We start from the raw sequence: 21,787 nt of genomic DNA, 5'->3' as shown, positions 1-21,787 counted from the left end.
CTCCCTGGGCGCGCGAAGCCGCCGTTGCCGGGCGACGCGGATTGTTTGCGGCCGCCGCTGAGCGGAGCCTCCTCCGCCTCTGGGTCGCTCTCGCGGCGGCCTCCCGTCCCACTTCGAACTCTTGGACGGCGCGAAGGCCGGGGAAGGATCGGGCCCGGCGGCGGCGGCGGCGGCGGCGGAGGAGGTTGTCTTCCCCCGGGGCGAGTTGCCCTCGGCTTCGCCCAGAACCAGGCGAGAGAGGGCGACGAGGAAAGAGTCCTCCTCTCGCGGAGGGTCTCCAGTCAGGCGAACCGCCCCCCCCCCGTCCCGGCCGGCTTAACCGAGGCCCGTCGGAGGAGCCCCCCCCCCGCGGTTCCCGTGGCTCCGGCGGGCGCGCGCTCTGCTGGGTGGCGTCTCTTTCGGGAGGGTCCTGAGGACCTGGGGATTCAGAAGGGAGCCCGAGTCGGGCAGCTCCTGCTGCAGCCATAGTCTCTACAGCGACTCTGTAGTAGTTAAATAGGCACTTGGTTCAGGATGCAGCTTCGAGGTGGGCGGGAAAGTTCGTGCAAAAGCCTTTCTGGTTAAGAAATGGGTGCGGAGTGTGTGTGTGTGGGGGGGAGCCCCTGTATCGGCCGTGATTTGGCAAAATGCTTCCTTTTGAAAACACCAAATGTTCTCCCCGTTGTACAGGTATGAGGAATACAAATAAAGAGCCCCGTGGACCCCCAAATCGATACGCACCATGTGGCAAGTACACAGTTTATAAATGTGATATTTCTCATGTAAAGCGTTTCAAAACTGCACTCTTTTTTATTTTAGTGAAAATAGCTTACATTTGAATTTGATAGGACACACAGAGCAAAGGATACTGACTCTGTCTTCAGTGCAAAATAAAGGCAAGAGGCAGGTGCAGAAAATGGTGGTCCTAAGGCAGCCTGTGGAAAGGGGGGTGATGCCTTCCAACCAGCCCTCAACTACAGGTGAAACTCGGAAAAATTAGAATATTGTCGAAAAGTGCATTTATTTCAGTAATGCAATTTTTTATTTTTTATTTTTATTTTTACAACTGTTTTCTTTTGGAAATTCCACAGTAATAAAACAAATAGTTACAATAATACAAAAATACACATCGCTATTACATTTCATTAATTACATTCCATTTATAATTGACCTGCCTAACGACAAATGATTACAATTACAACAAATAAAGGCTTGACATCTTGCTTTGCATGTCATGCATCTATCTCATAGATTGGTTTCACCTTTTAAGATGCATTACTGAAATAAATGCACTTTTTGACAGTATTGTAATTTTCCGAGTTTCACCTGTATATGCTCATGAACATCCAACTATTCCATTTTTTATATGCCAATTCTTTTTCAGTCTTCAAATCCAGATATTACAAGTTCATTTTCTGTTTCACACATAAGAAGTTTCCAATCCTTAATAAATGTCAATAATTTTTTTTTAAATTAATCACGTTAACTTTGCCATCTCAGCTAAGTTGAATTATTTTACTATCCACTTCTCCATAGTAGGTATTGGCGTAGGGCTGTATCTTTCCATCTTTATATCTGTTCCTTTTCTCAAACTTTAATTCAGGACTATATAATACCTTTCTCAGAACTAGATCCTGTGGTGTTTACAGTGTTTAGATATCTTCATTAGCTCACTATTTATGCACATTTAACTTGTGTGCATTCAGCTTTACATGATTGGCAATTTAAAAATACAGTAAAATAAAGGGAGGCAGGCAACCAGGAGAAAAGCTCCTATTCTCTCTTCCATGCAGGGGTGCCAACTTGAATAAAATTGGGGGAGCACAGGTAAGCCACGCCCCACCTAAATGTGGTGCACACACACCATTTGAATGGCAATGCCCATTAACTTTGGGGGGTAGCTGCCCCCTCAAATATTTTATTGGTGGGCCAAAGAGACCTTGACCCCTAGGAGTTGGCTCCTATGCTTGCACACATACACATTCTTGTGCACACTTGTTGTGTCCAGGGAAAAAATGACCAAGATTCTAGTCTGGAGGAGAAGACTAAAAGAGGACCAACAGAAGCAGTCATGGAGCTGCTTGGAGACAAGAAGAAATAATTTGGCTGGTGTGGTTTTGCAGTAAAGGGCAGGAAAAGAAGACCAGGAAAGCGGCAGTAGATGATGCCTTTGGGATCAATGAGGAACGGTATAGGGCTAAAGGAGAAAGCCAGGAGGGTTACAGCAGCAGCCAAGCACCTTGCAGGATTCACAGAAAGAGCTGGGGGGGGGGTATGTGTGGCCATTGGGCTGCAGGTTGGGACTATCCTAATGTAGAGACATTTCTATCTGACTTGACATTGAAATTCCTTTGATCTTTCTAACTCAGGCATCCCCAAACTTCGGCCCTCCAGATATTTTAGACTACAATTCCCATCATCCCTGACCACTGGTCCTGTTAGCTAGGGATCATGGGAGTTGTAGGCCAAAAATCTTGAGGGTTGCAGTTTGGGAATGCCTGTTCTAACTGATGAACAGTACCAGGAAAGGCAGCCACACTTTTAATTGTATGGGTTCCTGTTATATTAGGTCATTGATTTTTGTAGGAATGGGGAGTAGAAGTTATAGAAATTATTCTTTATAAATGCTTTAAAAAGGGCTGGAATAGGTTTCCAGTTTTTCATTTTTAAATAATTATAATTATTACTTATTGAATATATATACCTGGAGGTCTCAGGGTGGTTCACAGAACAAAATCAAATTAAGTTTATACCACTTAATATAATACAAATCTCAAAGTGTGATATTCATCTTTTTGCTTGTTAATGCAGATTGGTACTATCACGTGCCACTCAAGCGATCAGAGGAGTCTGTTAATTCTGAAGCTCCACAGCAGCCAACATCCCAGATCCCAGGTCTCGGTGATTTTGGAGATCCACACAGTGAGATTACATTTGGGGGGCGAAGGAAGTGGATTAAAGACACTGACTCGGAATATGTAAAGCTGGCAAAACAAGGAGGCCGACCTGGTAGTTAAAATTCATATGAATCTTATGGCGATTTCAGGAGGCTTGTACATATAAATAGTCTGGAAAGTGCTATAAGAAATTTGGGGACATTGGGGAGGATAAAACACACAAAATATGGATGTTCCATGCCACCCTGAAAGCTGTGATGTTGCAGAAATGCAGGTTCTTTTGTTTTGAAAGAACCCACAATTAATTTTAGCAGTACAGTATTCTGTAACCTTTTGTGACAGTCTTGGTTGAATTCATACTTAACTAAAAATTGCACATTTACCTTTGAGTAAGGCCAATTGAAATCAGTGGGCTTACTTCAGAGTAAAAGTGCATTGAATCAAGCTGTAAATGCATCGCCTTACCTGAAAGCAGCTATCAGAGGAAACTTGCACATTTTTTTCCAAATAAGTAACAGCCTGGGGAACAATTTTGTTTGTAAATCAGCATGGAGGGGAGTTAATCCATGCATAAATGCAGTTGCTTTTGTGTTTTTATTTCTGTATATTGGTTTGCTCTGTTAGTAAATAGAAATCTTCTGACAAATGATTGTTTCTCTTGAATTCAAATGGGGGGGGGAGAAAACATTTGATCTGTTTCCCTTCCCTCCTTTCCAGCCTCTATGTGGATATATATTCAGTATTCTTTTTTGTAGTGTAGGGGATTGGGGAAGGCAGGCAGATTTGTGTGTGAACCATGGTGCATGAGTGAGTGTGTGTGTGTGAGAGAGAGAGAGAGAGAGAGAGAGAGAGAGAGAAAATAAGTTTTCCTGTCTACTTAAAAAAACCTCATGCTTGAAACATTTGTTGGGAAGGCACATTGGTTAGACCAGCAGTGGACAACCTTCTCAGGGCCAAGGACCACATTCCCTCAGGGAAATGTGATTACAGGCTGCATACTAGTGGCAGGGCCAGCACCAGGAGATCCTGTCATAGGTCTCTGTCACCCAGTATAGTTTGGCCCTTAATCTCATGGGGAGGGATAGAATGAAGCATTTATCATATTGCCCTCTTGGTTTAATAATGTCCAGAAAACTAGTTATCTGCTTGTTTTAAAAAAACAAAACTTAAATAACTCTGTCTCCTTCACTTAAGACTTGTTGAGACATTTTACACCTACTCCACGGAAAGTGTCTCTGGGGTCTTATGGTGCACCCGAGTGGTATACACATCATGGCAAACCAGCAGCACCAGCAGCTGATGAGTCTAAGTAAGTATTCTGTCTTCCAGCTAATCTCTTTTGGGTGACTGGGGAAGAGTGGAGTTGAAGAAAATGTCACAGCATTTGGAAGCACCTGGAACCTTTCATACAGGGCTGGAGCGTCCATTTAGGCAAACTAGGCAGTTGCCTAAGGCGCCAAAATGGAGGGGGCGCTGGCCAGCCTGCCCCACCCCCACCCCCCGCCGCCCCGGAGGGCGCCTGGTTGGAGTCCGGGCTGACTTGGAGTCGTCGTCCGGGAGAGCCGAGTTGAACAGAGCTCAGAAAGAGCCCTGCAATTCCCGAAGCTGCCACTGGGGGCGCGGGGAGTCCTCAGGCTGGAAAGGCTGGCTGCTGCCTCATTCCCGCCCTCCTGCCTGCAAAGATGGACGCCGCTGCCGCCTCGCTCGGGTTTGCCCTTCTTTGCTGGGGGGTGGGGAGGTTGCGGGGGGTCTCTATCTCTTTCTCCTCTCCTTTCTCCGGGGAGCCCCTTTTGTCTCCGGCCACAGCAGCAGCAGTGCCAGCAGCAACCCCCCCCCCCAATGTCTTGCTGAGGCTCTGCGAAGCCCACCGGGGGGGCGGGGGGGGAGGACCCCATTCCACTGCGATGGGCTGCTGGAGGGGCTTCTGCGTTGGGAGGGGGGGTGGTCTCCTTTAAGGCTCTTCTCTCCGCCCCCTCGCCCCCCTCATTCGTCCTCTCAGCACCCTGGAAATTATCTGATTCTATTTCCAAGGAACACCTTTTCCCACTAGGAGCCACCCAGCTTCCCACCCCAAAAAAGAACACCCCTCCAGTACCCTAATATTTGCCATCAGCAACCCCCCCCCCAGGCATCAACATGCCATAGCTGCCAAGTTATCCCTTTTTTACAGGGATTTTCCCTTATGCTGAATAGGCTTCCTCGCGAGAAAAGCGAAAACTTGGCAGCTATGCAACATGCGCCACAATCAACAGCTGAGCTTTGAGAGGGTTTTTCCAGGCACCCCTAGGTTTTATCAAACTTCTGCAAATGGTAAAGGAAGATTTGATTCTGGAAAGATAGCTCCCCTCCACATGCACATTTAAAAACAGAAACCCTTTTCAAAGAGGAGTCTACTTTCCTGACACCCCCCCCCCCCAATTCTCAATAGGCTTCCCTCAAAAGTGATTTCACCCCTCTGTGTAAAAGATCCCTTGTGGGTCTTGTTCACATTGCTGCTCTTGAATGTTCTGTTTACTTCAGCCACCTCTCATGATTTCTGTGGTAAAACCCTGAATCTCTCCCCCCCCCCACCTTATTAGAAAGGCAATAGATCCCCTTCCCCTATATTTTGAAGAGCACTTCTGAAATTGCTCCCACTTCCCTCATTCCAGACAGGCGCCTTGCTTAAATTTCTTTCTCCCATACCTATAGGTCATACTATCCATTTATGTCTACGGAGATCCCCAAATTTTCCACCCCTCTAGCAGGGAGGAGCCTGGACTTCTTCACCACATTTCTATAGGGTCCAGCATTTGCATCTGTTTGTAAAAGAACAGTAATAGTACCAGTAATAACAGGCTGGAAAGAACTTGCAGGAGGACACTTTCTGGTTTTTTCCATCTCTTTGCCTTTGTGGGGAAGGAAGGATTTTCTTTGGGTTGGGATTGGGGGGGGGGTATTTTTTGTTGAAATGGAATATTATGTGAATATGGTTTTGTATTGTTTTTTCTTTCAATAAAAAGCCCCCCCTCTCTCTCTGTCTCTCTCACTTTCTCTCTCACTTTCTCTCTCTCTCTCTCTCTCTCTCTCTTTTATCCCCTCTATCCTAACCTCCTCTTCCTCTTGTGACAGTCAGTGTAGACAATACTAAACAAGATTGACCAATGGACTTAGTATAAGGCAATTCCCTTGTTCCTATAAACAAGCAGCTAAGCAGTTTACATTAAATAATAGGATGAATGGTTGACTCAGTGGATCATGTACCTGTGAGTACCATATTTGCAGTTTATCGGGTAGCATGGCAGAGGACATTGTGTCGCCGCCACACCCCGCCCCGGACCCTGGTAATTGACAGCATGTACACTGAACAAAACTGACAGGCTACTTTGCTGAAGGTTGGGTCTTTTGAGAGCATACCCTGTTCATACCAAAATACTTCACAGTAAACGGTAAAACTGTTTTCCGCAGGCCTCGAGTTTCAGCTATGCCAGACTACATGGTCCATGAGGAGTTTAAGGCTGATCAACCTGCCAGCTATGAGCCTAAAAGAGGGCCTTTTGATTTTGATATGAAAAGTGTTTGGCAAAGAGATGCTGAAGACAAAGAGAATAAAGAGAAAAGAGAGGTATGTGAACCTCTCTTTGTTGGTGAGTGGGTCAGGACAGTAGCATATCACTCAAATCCCAGTGAACTAGCACATCTGGTATTTTGTATTTCTCTGCCTAATAATGTGGGTCTCTGCCAAATTTGCAGTTGAAAATACATTATTATTATTATTATTATTACTATTATTATTATTATTATTAGAATTTGTATACCACCCTGCATCCGTAAATTTCAGGGTATTGCTGTGGATGCCAATAAAAAAATGGCCGCCATGGGAAAATGGCATGGCATAAAACATAGCTGCCATGGAGAGTGTGGCATAACACAAAATTAGAGAGTACAGTCATGGTGAAGCTTTCCCCATGACTTTATTTCCCTACCAAAAAGGTTTAACTTAATGATTTTCTGTTTGCTACGATGCAGAAATGCCTGTTTCCCCTCAGTGCCAACCCTAAACCAAAGCCTAGGCTGCTATCCTGCATCCACTTACCTGGGAGCAAGCTCCATTAAATACAAAGAAACTTACTTCTGAGTAGATTACATTATACTGTAAGTTAACTATACGGTGAATTCTTGAGTGCTTGATCTTTAACTGCTGTACAGCAGGTGACATGCGTAAGCTTCTTTGCAAATGTTTCAAATTTTCCTTTTGAGGGAGAATTTTTCAAATTTTCCTTTTGAGGGAGAATTTTTCAAATTTTCCTTTTGAAGTTAACATCCACTCAAACATTGTTTAGCAGTATTTGCAGAAAATAACCTCTAGAAACTACCTGATCTCAGATGAAGCCACCACCAACAAAATGCACCCTGACTGCTAAGGAAAGCAAGAGGACAAACTACAGAGATTCCGGGAACTAAAAAATAAGACAGAAGCAGGAGAAGTGCACTAAAGGGCGGGGGGGGGGGGAGAACAACTCTTCAGGACCCAGCGTTTCCTGTTATCTGGTGTCCAAACAGCTCACTTACCAATCACAAATCCGTCTTCACTGATTGGCTAAAAACATTGATAGGCAGGAGTAGCCAGACTGGCTCATTTCATAGAATTTGTGGAAGTGTTAAAAAATGATCACCCAGGGGTGAATATCCCCTTTTGGGGCAAGGTGCTTGTTAAGTTAGTGATGGTCCAGCTGCAAGCATGCTTGGAGGAAACTGATTACTTGGATCCATTCCACTCTGGCTTCAGGCCTGCCCATGGCACTGAAACCACATTGGCCACTTGGGATGATGACATTTGTTGGGAAAGTGATAGGAGCTTGAGTTTGCTTGTTCTGCTTGATCTCTTAGTGGCTTTCGGTCCTGTTAACCACAATATCCTCCTAGAGGAGCATTGTCTCAGAGAGGTTGGGGCTGGGGACCTTGTGCTTCAGTGGGTCCACTCCTACTTCCAGGTACATTTCTAAGAAGTAGTTATGGGAGGCTAGTGTTTGGTGTCCTGTAGGGTCGCATCTTGTTTCCCATGCTATTTAACATCTATATGAGGTCTCTGGTTCTGTGATCAAGAGATTTGGAGTGGAACTTCATCAGTATGCAGATGGCACCCAGTTCTATCTCTCTGTTTCATCTGAATCAGGAGAGGCAGTTGAGGTGTTAGACAGGTGCTTGGAGGTAGTGGTTTGGATGTGGGCCATTAAACTGAAGCTGAATCCTGAAAAGACAGAGGTTTTCTGTGTCCCAAGTTCTGATACCGAAGAGGTGAGGAGATGGCTTGTTCTGGTGAGAGCAGGTCCACAGCTTGGGGGTGTTTTTTGAATTCAACGCTGTCACTGGAAGCTCAGGTGGCCTTAGTGACCAGGAGTGCCTTTTCCCCCAACTATGGCTGGTTCGCCAGCTACGGCACCTTTTAAACAAAACAATTTGGCCACTGTACTCCATGCTGTGATAACTTCCAGATCATATTGTTGTGCAGTGGTACCTCGGTTTACAACCACAATTGGTTCCGGAAGTCTGTACTTAACCTGAAGCGTACTTAACCTGAAGCGAACTTTCCCATTGAAAGTAATGGAAAGTGGATTAATCCGTTCCAGATGGGTCCGCGGTGTTTGTAAACCGAGGCGGTTGTAAACCGAGGTACGACTGTACTGTGTTCTGTGTGGGGCTGCCCTTGAAGACACAGCAGGAGCTTCAATTACCGTAGTCTGAAATGCAGCGGCCAGTTTACAGGATGGGATTCTAGTTCGATCTCACATAACCTCTGTTTTAAAACAGCTGCACTAGTTGCCAGTTTGTTTCCGAGGCCATGGTGTTCACATTAGTGTTTATAGCTCTGATTGACTCAAGCCCCAAAGCAACTTACAGTCACAAAAATCAGGTGGGTCCTAAAAATATACCTCTCCGTAAGAAGAGCTCTCTGAACGAGGCCAATGGCCCACCCACTCCAGCCTTCTGCTCTCATAGTGGTCAACCAGATGCCTGTGGGAAACCAGCTATTACCCAACTTTCACCCTAAGGTCACAGAATAATCACTGCCGTGGGATCTTAGGATGAAAGGTGGGTAATAAATGAAAATAATAATGATATTTTTTCTATTGAATTACACAAGTTTATTTGCACTGAACATAAAATGTCACCATATGATGCTATTCCGTTCAGTTTACCAAGCTGTGTCCTGGAACTGGAAAGAAATCATCATCGGCTAAATTGATGTTGGTTCTGTATAGACTCCAGAATCCTTAAAACTAGACTAGTTGCAGACCCTTCCTTTACCTCCCAGCCCCAGAATGTGTTGTAGGACTTAAGAACACAATCCTCATTTATAATGTCTTCCATGAACAGCAGATTTGGGGGCTGGGGTCCAGACACTTGTACTTTTAGAAAAAGCTGGAGTGTGCCTCCAGTTTATAGAAATCAATTTTTTTGGGGGGGGGAGTATGGGATTTGGGTGCTAAAATCTACCATATATTTTGGATAGTCATTTTTCTGGATGTCTCTGTTTTCTATGGGTCTGGCTACCTCTCAAGATACTGTATTCTTCCCAAACTCTGTACAGTACAAGGGTTCCCGAGGGGGAGATGGTAGTCTTCATCGATGTTTGGATGCCAAGGCACCATTTTGAATCAAGATGGCAGATCAAAATGTGACTTTGGTATGAGTTTGCCTGGTTTTTGGCGTAATGGGTCCAGACTACACCATTTTGGATGGCTTTGAAAATTTTGTTGTCCCATTTGGCAGGATAGTTCCTACCTGCACCATTTTGGATGCTTCTTGAGATATTGTCACCAAACTCCGCATCAGGATTCCTCATATGGAGGTGGCAATATTAATCTGTCTTTGGACACCAGGCACCATTTTGAATCAAGGTGGCAGACCAAAATGTGACTTTGGTGTAACTGCTCAATTTGGTAGGATGGGCTCAAAGTACACTGATTTTTACACCTCTGAAGATACTATCACCCCATTTTATAGGCCTTTGCCCAATTTGGAATGACAGTTCCAACCTGAACCAATTTAGATGCCTCTTGAGATAACATCACCAAACTCAGCAAGAGTTCCCAAGGTAGAGGTGGTGGTCTAATCGTACAGTTGGACACTGGACACCATGTTGAATCAAGATGACGGATTGATATATGACTTTGCCCAATATAGCATGACGGGTCCAAATTACGCTGATTTGTACACCTTTAAAGATACTATCACCCTGTTTGGTGGGACTTTGCCAACCAGTGCCAAGCTTGGATGCCTTTCAAGAGATAGCATCAGCACGATGTTTCCCAAGGTGGAGGAGGTGGTCTATGTTTAGATGCCAGATGGCATGTTGAATCAAGATGACAGGCCAAATTAATGCTAAGTAAACATTAGCTTCCCTTACCGCAGTCAAATCAATTTGGGGCTGGGTCAAGCATTCCCCAGGGAAGGGCGAAGCCCAGGTGGGTGAGTGGATAGTTATGCACAGCCCTAAAACTCACTAATTGCACTATCCTTTTAAAAATCACAATATTTTGGGGTTTCTTCAAATTCCCAGTGAAAAATAAAGTGTTAAATAATCCCTTTGAAGGGTGTAAATTTCTTATGTAAATTGGTTGAGATTCCTGCATTGCAGGGAATTGAACTAGATGACCCTCGGGGTGGGGGTGGGGATGGCGTTCCAACTCATTCTATGATCCTGGTTATGACTTAAGATGTTTTTTGTATCATTGTAATTAAGCTGACAAACTAATAAAATTAGTATCGGGTTGGTTGGTTTTTTAATTTCCCTGCTTAATTTGTACCAATTCTGTGAAACTAAGACCTTGACTAAATGGGAAAGAGATTTCTCTGTTCAGGGATAGCTTCTTGTGCTCTTTGAGGACATTCGTGGCAACAGTGGGACTGGGGAAGAAGTGAAGCAGGTGAGATTTTTGCTCTCTGCACCAGCATCCTTGCTTGGTAACATCAAACCATAGTTTGGCATAGCACCACATGCAAACCAGGTCATAGTATCTTAATTTGGTGCATTTGTCTCCCAGCTCTTTTAAGGATCCCTCTGAAGTAATATTGGGCACAATTCAGCCAAAATTAAGCATTGTAGTTTATTTCAGTAGCAAAGCTGCTTTGATTAAAACCTCTCCCACTGAATTGGGTGAAATTAACTTTGAATGGATAGTGTGGTTTTTGTCCTTCTACAGGAATCACATATAAACTTAACTTAATTGCCTGATGGCCAACCCTTATCTCTAAACCTTGAGAAATAACTGCTGAAATCTTGGATTTAAATTTCATTAGCTTTCTGAAACTTTCATTTTACATATCTTCTCAGAAGCAAGTCCCATTGGGTGTAATGGGCCTAACTCTCAGATAAGTACATTATTGGATTGCAGTCATAAACTGTTTTCATAGTTTATCCTTTTTTATCCTTCCTTATTTAGAGTTATGGGGTTTAAGTGTTTTAAAAATAAATACTAGCTAGGAGTACTGTTTAATAGTTTATTCTATCAGAGAAAAGTGTGTTGGTTCCAGTTAAAGAAATAAATCCTTAAGGACATATCACAGTACAAAAACATTTTAATCCCAGAGGGTTCTTCTCAGATCTCATTAAAAGCATGGAAGCCTCTTGTGCATTCTAGATCAGGTTATTCAAGTGATTATAGACCATTCTTTTCAGCTTCCAAAATATGTGTTCTTATTTCTGAACGTTAATGTTTATTTGGGAGTGTTTTCGAGAACACTGGTTATCTTTTTATATTATTATTAAAGCTTCCATACTCTGTTTCTAAAGAGTATGGAACTAGATGTGAAATGGGACAATCAGGAACAAAGATATCCATTGAGGGTTACCTTTTTAAAAAAAATTAAAAGCAGTATCAGAATCTTACTGGAGCTGTGGCTCAAAGAGGAGACATAATATTGTTTACATCATTTTCATGATTTAAATTTTACCTCGCCACACAAAAACACACACAAGCAGAAAGGTTCTATTCTTTCTGAAATGAAGTTTGTACGGAGGCAAGTCAGGTAGTATACACTTTATGTGACCAAGCTGATCATTTTTGTAAAACGTTAAACATTCTTTCTTAATCTCTTTTCTGTTACTTTTAAGATTTATTGTTTAAATTACTTTTTTTTAAAAAAAAAAAATCCCAACAGGAAAATGGAGTACAAGTTGAAGGCTCTCCAGGCAGCACAAAAGAAGAGGTGAGTTTTCTGAAACTAGAATTGGATTTGATAAAAGACAGAGGGAAAATCTCAAATTGACCATTTTTAAGATTAAGCCAAGAAACAGGTATTTGGCGATTCCATCAGCACATCATTGCAAAATCTTTCTCTAAGTTACTATTGTGGTCTCCCCTCCTTTTAAAAGTCAGGGTTGATTCCTGGATGCATTTGTATTTTTAGTAGTTTGCTAGCCAGCTTCAACGTTTCAGATTCTGGTAAAGAATAAAACTGGTTAGCAAGAAAAGCTTTTTTAGTACTGTTCCAATCAATGCTCTTTTAGTATTCCAAACAGCCTGACTAAGGAGTTCACTTTGTGGTGGAGGGGCTGGGATGGGCACGTGTAAGCCCATATTCCATTCATGATCTTTTACCTTGGTTAATAAATTCTGAAGTTTCTGTATGCATCACCCTGTGTGTACTCAAGTTTTGTCATTCTGAAGTATGCACCTGCTCAAAAATGTGAGCTTTTTCTTAAAACCTGAGACTAAACTTGACAAGATTTTAAATGCATTTAACATTCAGGATGGTAATCATAACTGGAATCACAACAGGTTTGTAAAGCAATTTTAACTCTCTGCCTTCCTCCTGAGGATAATCCCTCCTCTGGTATTTGCTTTGTAGGGTGAGGAGGAAATACTAAATTATCACCAGTGGGGGGATTTCCTTCAAAATCTGCAGGCAAAATTTAAAGAAGCATATAACAGCATGGGCAGTTTGGCCCTTATATTTTAAGATAAAGCCTACATTTTTAGCATTAAAAAGGCACATACCACTGGTAATCAGAACTTTAATAAACACAGGTAGTGCAGACACAACATTGCAAATGTGAACTTGCACACATGCTCCCTCCAGCACCTTCTCACTTCAGTGCACATATTTAAAACCTGCACGTTAAAGGCGCACTTAACCTTTCATAAATCCCTAACAGAAACCAAGCAACCTTAACCATCCTTTGAAAGTAATGCTGAAGGTCAGTCTACATGTTCTGTTACAGCTGATTTGGATCGCTGTGGTTAAACCACTGAACCTAGGGCTTGCTGATCAGAAGGTCAGCGGTTCGAATCCCTGTGACGGGGTGAGCTCCCTTTGCTTGGTCCCAGCTCCTGCCAACCTAGCAGTTCGAAAGCACGTCAAAATGCAAGTAGATAAATAGGAACCGCTACAGCGGGAAGGTAAACGGCGTTTCCATGTGCTGCTCTGGTTTGCCAGAAGCGGCTTTGTCATGCTGGCCACATGACCTGGAAGCTATACGCCGGCTCCCTCGGCCAATAATGCGAGATGAGCGCGCAACCCCAGAGTCAGTCACGACTGGACCTAATGGTCAGGGGTCCCTTTACCTTTACCTTATAGCATATAGGGAACTGGTGCAGTCTTGATTAGCCCAACTCAAAGGTTCTAGTCATTACATACCAAACTTTTTAAATTTCTCAGCCTAGACAGATCAGATTACTTTGAGTGGCAACATCACAAAAACAGGAGCCTAATATAGGAGCCATGTACAGATTGCTACAGCATATATCGCAGGGAATATTCTTTCTTTTTAGCTGTTATTTCAACCTGTTTTAATCATAGGTGTATGTATGTCCATTACTAAATTAGCATTGTCTTTTATACACAGATAAAGCTTCCTGCTATAACGCCAAGATACCCACACAGAACACCACAACCTATTGCAACTAAAGAATTTCATGGAGGAAACCGACTCTACTTCCCTCCAATGTTAGCTAAATATAATTGCTGTGTTTTAAATCCAGACCTTACAGATGGATGTGCAAGTACTCAATTTGCCAGTGTAAAGCTGTGCATAAAATTGTTACCCCTTGCTCCAGTTGCGTTTGCTGTATGAATTCGTGTATTGCATCATAGTGATGGCTATATGCTGATCTTAACAATAAGTATGACTGAAATTATAATCACAATAAGATATAGTTGGTAGGCATTTGGGAGGCAGTATGTACACTTTTTTAAAAAAGTGTAGTTTGTTAAAAACTACCCTAGATTATCATATGTACACTATCAGTTATTTGTCAGTGTACCAGATGAGAAGCCTTGTTGGATGTCATGTTACATGACTGGTAATCTGGAACAGGTGAAAATGGGAACCAGAGTATACCTTGCTTTATTTTGGGAACATATTCAAGGGCGCAGCACAGGTTCTCTGTACCCAGGATGCGTGTGTGTGCAGGGGCAGAGTGTGGCTGCGCGAGCCCAAGCCCTCACTGCTCACCAAGCCACAGTGGTCTGAGCTGGCAGCGAGTGAGGCAAGGGGAGGGAGAAAGGCTTGAACCCACCTCACAACGAGGGCAGACCAGCAGCGGCTGCCAGAGGCTCTCGCCTCTCCTTGGTGGGTGGCGCTGCTGCTGCCATCTTCCTCCCTCTCAGCTGGCCATGAGGAGAAGGAGGTTCTGCTGCTGCCGCAGCCCTAAAAGCCCAGCCAGGGCACAGCTTGGTGAGTGAGGGAGCCTGTCGGGGTGTCTGGTTGTGCCATCTTGCACCCTCTCAGCAATGTATGCCCCCCCATTGCTATGCTCTTGATATCATTTGGGATTGCTGTAGGCTTGACGTCTTTCGATCACATAAGTTACTTGTCTTAGTCATTCATATTTACCAGTAGTTCCTGTTTTCTCTGGGGTTACTTAAACAACTTTTTCTTCACTGCTGGATGTTGGGAAGGTGTGCATCAATGTATGTTGTCCCTGTGTGAAGATTTGCACGTGGATCTGTTCTACCAGCTGGCATTCAAAGAACCATGCAAATACTTCTACTAGAGGCCTTTTTGCTACAAAGCCAGAATGCTTCTAATACCAAAGGAAGCTTCAAAAACACTTTTTGCTATAGCACAGAGATCTGGTGTTTAAAAAAACTCACCAGACATGCTCAAACATTTGGATCCACCTAATGTAATTCTTTGGCTCTCTGCTTCTCTGTATGCCTTGGGATGCTCTGATGATCATATATTTGTTGTCAACAATAACAGTAAATTACTGTAAGTAACCGTTGAAAAACTATGGCGCCAGGTATAACCATTGACCATTTGGACTCATGGCACTCTTCTAAAAATGTCAAAGACTTTTATTTGCCTATTTCAAAAAAATTGTTACCATAGTAAAGAAAAAGAAAAGATGGGTACCAGTTTTGATTAAAGGCTTGCTTCTTGTTTGGTGTTCTTATATAGGCCTGCTCACAAAAAAAATGAACCTGTAAACTTCAGCAAACTGATCAGCAGTGGTTATGGAGATGAGTGGCTTCAGCAGCGTGATGACTGGGAGAAAAAGAATTCGCAGCCTAATGGTAATGTTTTAGACTTTTAAAGAATATGCAGTATTTACTGACCTATGTCTTCCTTTGTAATGTAGACCCATGCAAATATGTGTAATCCCATAAAACATTCCAGTAGATATTTTTTAATTGGGCTTCAATTCATAGCTTGTATTTCCTACAAACCTGGTATATTGTTAATTGGGATAAGTTTTTGGGATTTTGTTTCTGTTGAGATAGAGTAAAGGTAAAGGTAAAGGGACCCCTGACCATTAGGTCCAGTCGTGACCGACTTTGGGGTTACGCGCTCATCTCACGTTATTGGCCAAGGGAGCTGGCATACAGCTTCCAGGTCATGTGACCAGTATGACAAAGCCGCTTCTGGAGAACCAGAGCAGCACATGGAAACGCCATTTACCTTCCCACCTGAGCGGTACCTATTTATCTACTTGCACTTTGACGTGCTTTTGAACTGCTAGGTGGGCAGGATCTGGGACCAAGCAACAGGAGCTCACTCCGTCGTGGGGATTCGAACCGGCAACCTTCTGATCGGCAAGCCCTAGGCTCTGTGGTTTAACCCACAGCGCCACCTGCGCTGGTAGAGTAGATAGAGTAGAGCTAACTTAATCTGCACTCATTCTGCAGTGTTTGTGGAGCATACAGAAAATAAACTACTTGAGTGCTGTATGTTATGCACAACATTTACACAATTTTATATGTAACTTCTGTAAACTCCAATGGAAATTGCTTCCAAGAAAGCATGTACTGGACTTAGTATGACATCGGACATCGTTTCTTATGCCAAATCATAATTCCACTTAAAGATGCAAGATAGCATGGGATAAATGGCACCCAATTATAATATTTATTTTAAAATGCTCCATTTGAAAAGACTTGCCTTCTAATAAGATAATAGCATTTACAGAACAAAGCCTGTGCAAATATCCTATTGTATTCAAACCTTTGGACACCTTTTTAGCTCATTGCCCCCTAACAAATACCTTGTAAGACTATTAAAGCAACTGAGGCTTATTTTATGACATGAATGCATATTAAATAAGGAATTCCTTTTCTGTTGTTTCTTACAGATTCTCTTCTTCCTCCAAGTGAGTACCAGAAGAAAATAGAAAAGAGGCAGAAAGCTAGGAAACACACATTGTCATACAAAAGAAAACCTAGATCTCAATCTGGACTTGAAATGGGGGCCCAGCCTAAGAAGCCATTCTTCAACCTCAGAATGTATGCCACCCAAACCACTATCCTACCAGCCCGTTTCTGCCTTAACAGATCTAAGAATTATTCATTTCCAAACATATATAGTCTTTTTCTTTAATTGTTAATAGAATTTAACAGTGAAGGAAAGTAACCTTTTTAAACATAAAGCTTATTACAAACGTTTTTAATATAAATTTTTACTTCTAGCTTAATTAATTAATTGGGGGAAAACCTTTTGCTTTGTATAGAGCAGTGGTTTGTTTCTCTTTCCCACCCATTTCGCTGTTATCCACAGGCAGAGATCTCCTTCGGTGTACCAGGGGTGGGCGCTCTCATAAATTTTGCAGCAGCCTCTCCTGTCACTCCTCAACATGTCACACTTCCCTTAAGTTCACTTCTCTTAAGTCTTTGCAATTGGGTATTAGTAGACCTAGAAGAAAATATTTTCTTCTCAATTTCTATTCTTGGGCATATCCAAATAGAGGGCAATAACACTGCATTTATTTTAAATTGGTTGAAAGTTTTACGTTGGAAAGTCATAATAAAATACAATTACACATTCTACACAAGGTCCCCAATCGTGAGAGGGAGATCAGCATATGCAGTGATGCTTACCTCATTTTTTTTCTGCACTGCATCAATGGCTGATTTTTTTAAAAACTAGAACCATAGAATTGTAGAGTTGGAAGGGACCCCGGGGATCATCTAGTCCAGGCATGGCCAAACTTGGCTCTCTAGCTGTTTTGGGACTACAACTCCCATTATCCCTAGCTAACAGGACCTGTGGTCAGGGATGATGGGCATTGTAGTCCCAAAACAGCCGAAGGGCCAGGTTTGGCCATGCCTGATTCTAGTCCAACCCCCTGAGTAGCTGCTTGCAATTCATTGTGGGATGCTGCTGTTTGGAGAAACAAAATTAAAGTCCTACAGCACCTGCTTATTTTCCACTTGTGCCTCACTGGATGAGGCCATTATGCAGAAGGCTGCAAACTCAAGAAGAATGTAGAGTTCATGATGTAAAGCACATACACAATAGTAGGGTTGGAAGGCGTATCTAGTTCAAGTGTTTCCATGTATATAGAATTTATCATATCCAAACTACTTCTTAGAACTTAATTCCACATTTCAGAAGCTCACAGGTAGGAAGGTTATATTTGTGTTGTAGTGTCGGTAGAGAATAGAGAATAGATCAAGCATAGTTAAGATATCCACAGTGATTTCCAAAGGGACCATGTATGTGCTACGGTATGTTGGAGAAGGTAAGAAAAGGAAAGAAAATTGATTAGCCAGGATGGCTGAGACATGGGGAGAGTTGTTCTATGAAGTTTATTAAACTTGTTCATGCAGCTGAGGTCTACTAAAGCAAAGCAGAATACTTTTAGAAAAGGACAATAATCCAAATTAGGACAATGAACTAGTGTGTCAGAATAACAACTCTGTTATATGCCTCAATTATTACATAAAACCCATCATTTAAAAAATTGTGCTGCAATCCCATTCAGCCAATGTGTCTTTATTTCTGAGTAGGCATGCATGGGATTGCACTGTAATGCTCTAGTCCTCAACACTCACCTAGAAGTAGGATCCACTGACAACAGGGTTTTCTTCCAAGTTAGATGCACAGCATTGCATGGCATGCCTGGAATCATGCACCCTGCATAGGAATTTAGTTTAAAGGTTTTCATAATCTACCTGCACACATGGGATGCAGTGTACTTGGCAGGCTAATTGATCCCTCATCAGCGCAATCTCCATTGGTTCATGTGTGCTGGTTAAACATGGAATTTACTATTCTAGGATAGTATTTCCATAGAGTATGGGGGTGTATGTGGAAGTCATCAATGTAATAGAATACTGAGGATATAAAAAGTGTATTTTTGTTATTTTAAAGAACTTCAGGACTACCTTTTAGAACAGACCTCACAGGCAATTCATCAAAACCGTTAATCGAACAATAAACAGAACAATAAAACCCTATTTCCATCTAACAATAAAACTGACTAAAACAAGCCCTGCACAAAGAGCCCCAATTATCTAGCATTCCAATTTAGACTCCAAATGCCTTTCTAGACAGATGTGACTTTGAAGCTAGTTAAGTGAAACTGGGGAGGGCATCTCCCCAAGGATTGAATTCCATAGGTAAAGAGAAGACCCTGTTTCTTATGACCACCAATCTAATACATTTTACTGGTAGGCATCTCAACAGGGTCTCCATATTGCTGCAGGTGGTCCCTAAGGTAACCTAGTCCCATGCCATTTAAAGCAGGGGTGGTTAACCCTTTTTGGGCCAAGGACCACATTGGCCCATGGTCATCCTTCCAGGGGCAAAAGTTGGTGTGGTGAGCACTGGACTTCTCAGTACTGCCTTCCAAAAGACTTTCCTGCCAACTCTGCACTATTTTAAAGCATTTTTATTCATGCATTATTACATCCAGATACAGGCTGCATTCAGATACAGCTCTATTTTAGAGCTTCCTTGGCAATCACCAGCACTTTGAATTGGACTGGGAACAAACTGGCAGCCAGTGTAGCTGACACAATATTGATGTCACATAACTGATTGCTTGGCCCCCACAAATAGCTGGGTAGCCACATTTAAAACAGTGCTTGAATAACTATAGGAGGTTATCCAGAAAGGGTAACAACAGGATTATCAACTTAAGCTGGTTAAAGGCTCTTCTGGATACCACATCTAATTTCTTGTGTTAGCAGAGAGCCCAGAAACATACCCAAGGTATGTTCCCCTTAAGGAGAAGAAGTGCAATTCTAGTAACTGAAGCTGCAACCAACGGCGCTTGCATTTCATTTCTTTAATTGATTTGGTTGCATTTATGAATGGCTTCCTATGTAACTTATTGAAGTGCTTTAACACTAAAAGCATCAACAATAAAAACATACAAAAAATACACACTATGGTTGCATCTTGTGAGGGGGAGTATGTTCTGGCGGTGGTGCATATATGCAAAAATGTGTATACTTGGGCCGGCTGCTCCACCAACCTTACCTTCCAGGGCTGGTGTGCCGAGCAGGCCTTTTAAATGGTTGATGTTTTATTGTGTTCTTTAGATTTTGTTGGGAGCCACCCAGAGTAGCAGGGCAACCCAGTCAGATGGGTAGCATATGTTGTTATTTTGTGACCCTTTGGGTCCCTTCCAACTCTACAATTCTATGATTCTACCTCCGTCCCCTCAAGCAAAGCAGATTACTTTTAAACTCTCCAGATTGCTTAACAGGCAAGTCCTGCTCAGCATGCAGGCTCTAGGATGCTCTCAGGGCCATCCAAGTTTCCATGCAAGAGCATCCCATATTTCATTTGACAGCCATTTAGATATTTGAAGCTGGGTGTCGTATCTTCTCTGTCTCCTCTTTCCCAGGCCAAGCACATCCAACTTGCTCAACTATTTACTCAGCAGGCTTGGCTTCTAGACCCTTGATCATATTGGTTGTCCTCTGCACACCTTCCAGCTTGTCAATATCCTCCTTAAATTGTAGCACCCAGAACTGGACACCATATTCCAGGTGTGGTCTGACCAAGGCAAAATAGAGCAGGACTATTACTACCCTTGATCTGAACACTATAGTTCTGTTGATGCAGCCTAGAAGAGCAATGGCTTTTTTTGTTGCTGCATCACATGTTAGGCTTATGGTCTTCTAAGACCCGTCGTTTAGTCGTGTCTGACTTCATGACCCCATGGACCAGAGCACGCCAGGCACTCCTGTCTTCCACTGCCTCCTGCCTCCTGCAGTTTGGTCAAACCCATGTTAGTAGCTTCAAGAACACTGTCCAACCATCTCGTCCTCTGTCGTCCCCTCCTCCTAAGACCCCTAGAACATACTATTAAAGCAACACTGTTCACACTGAAAAGGAAATTAGAAAGAGGAAGGCCGGTCCAAATGCACAAGGAGCAACCCAATTTCATTGTTGTTCATTCATTTCAATATTACACAAGCAGGGCCCATCCTTCATTGACCTCAGAGAATCTTTTTTGTACAAGAAAGAAATTGATATTTAATGTCTTTGAGTGAGAAAAAAAATGCTCATTTTTCTATCGCCTCTTGTTTTGCAGATTCAGAGACATCCCAGCCAGAATCAACACAAACAGACAATGAGTAAAAGCAGATACTTCATAGAATTGTCAAAATTCTCACTATTTCAAAGCAGCACTGAGTGCAGAAGACTATAATAGAGCTTAGGAAGCAGGCTTCAAAAATTATATGTTGATGTGTTAGATTATGTGTCTTTTTAACCAGGATATTTAAACAATGGACCACATTCATCCCTGTTGGCTTTTCTGTTTGTTTCAGTAAGTTTGCAACTGACATGAGTTTGGTCCAGTAAGTTTTTAAAGCCTGGATGCTTGCTTCTGCTATTAATGCCTCCGTCTGTATCTGAACCTGCTTTCTGCTTCTGATATCACTTTTCACCCACTTCTACCAAGGTTTGCCTTGTAACCTCATGTTCTAAAGCTACGTGGGCTGCTTGAGAGTTGGTGAACAGTACAGAAGCATCCCTGCAGTCACAGGACCTGGTTAATGGATGCTTTGCTATGGTGTTGCACTACTGAAGAGAGTCTGTAGTGGAACAAAACACTTGAGACCAGTTTGAGCAACATAAACTTTGCAAAGCTGAGTCTTTATTTTTCTGCTTCCAAGTGTTGAATGGGGTAAGTAAAAAAGCCAGATTGTTGTGATGTTTTATATATTTTGAACTTGTATGTATATTGGCATTGAGATTATTATTCAGGAGGTTGGATTGAAATGATAGTTTTCAACACCATTCTCATTTTGTTCTGATGTATACCTCGCAACATATAAACTTGCATATATACTTGGAATTCTGTTTGAATAAACATCATAAGAGAGTGATAACAATTGCCTTTTAACTATTTCTTAAAACATTAAAGTGGTTTTTTTATCGACTAGGCACATTAGCCAACACAATGTATGTTACAACAGCAAAGGACAAAATTATGATACAAAATCTACTCAAAAGTTACATTTCAACTAAAACAAGGATCATATCAAATGAGAATATCACATAGCTTCTGGAGTACTTGAGTCCTATTTCCAGTTCTGGGAGTCACAATATAAGAAGGATATTGACAAGCTAGAATGTGTGCAGAGGAGGCAACGAAGAGTATGGAAACCAAGCCCTATGGGGAACAGTTCAGTTGGGCAAGTTGAGCCTAGAGAAGAGATTGATTGGAGATATGGTAAGGTAAAGG

The 21,787-nt window shown here is 42.5% G+C and overlaps 1 protein-coding gene across 7 annotated transcripts; it reads left to right on the top strand.

Moving 5' to 3' along the window:
- Positions 1–6: 6 nt before the first annotated feature.
- On the top strand, positions 7–21,434 carry C12H7orf57 (chromosome 12 C7orf57 homolog). 7 transcript variants are annotated; one of them, XM_088655728.1, is made up of 10 exons: positions 7–184; positions 670–726; positions 2,791–2,988; positions 4,071–4,185; positions 6,324–6,480; positions 12,021–12,068; positions 13,708–13,808; positions 15,265–15,380; positions 16,436–16,453; positions 20,630–21,434. In XM_088655728.1, the coding sequence occupies exons 2-10, from the start codon at positions 672–674 to the stop codon at positions 20,674–20,676; spliced, it is 855 nt and encodes a 284-aa protein (XP_088511854.1). In that variant the 5' UTR covers positions 7–184; positions 670–671; the 3' UTR covers positions 20,677–21,434. The 7 variants fall into 7 exon arrangements, with proteins under 7 accessions (XP_088511854.1, XP_088511852.1, XP_088511853.1 ...); XM_088655726.1 differs by having other exon boundaries at positions 16,436–16,586; XM_088655727.1 differs by having other exon boundaries at positions 7–231.
- Positions 21,435–21,787: the final 353 nt, after the last annotated feature.

This window comes from Zootoca vivipara, chromosome 12, assembly GCF_965207765.1.
Source record: "Zootoca vivipara chromosome 12, rZooViv2.hap1.1, whole genome shotgun sequence".
NCBI classification, from domain to species: domain Eukaryota; kingdom Metazoa; phylum Chordata; class Lepidosauria; order Squamata; family Lacertidae; genus Zootoca; species Zootoca vivipara.
The sequence above is the reverse complement of the archived record's forward strand: the minus strand, read 5'-3'. Positions and strand labels throughout refer to the sequence as shown.

What these genes read in the sequence shown, in the direction of transcription:
- C12H7orf57 (XM_060282019.2), top strand. An exon ending in AGAATAAAGAGAAAAGAGAG is followed by an intron (nt 6,481 to 12,020) that starts GTATGTGAACCT and finishes AAATCCCAACAG; the next exon opens with GAAAATGGAGTACAAGTTGA. An exon ending in AAAGAATTCGCAGCCTAATG is followed by an intron (nt 15,381 to 16,435) that starts GTAATGTTTTAG and finishes TGTTTCTTACAG; the next exon opens with ATTCTCTTCTTCCTCCAAGT.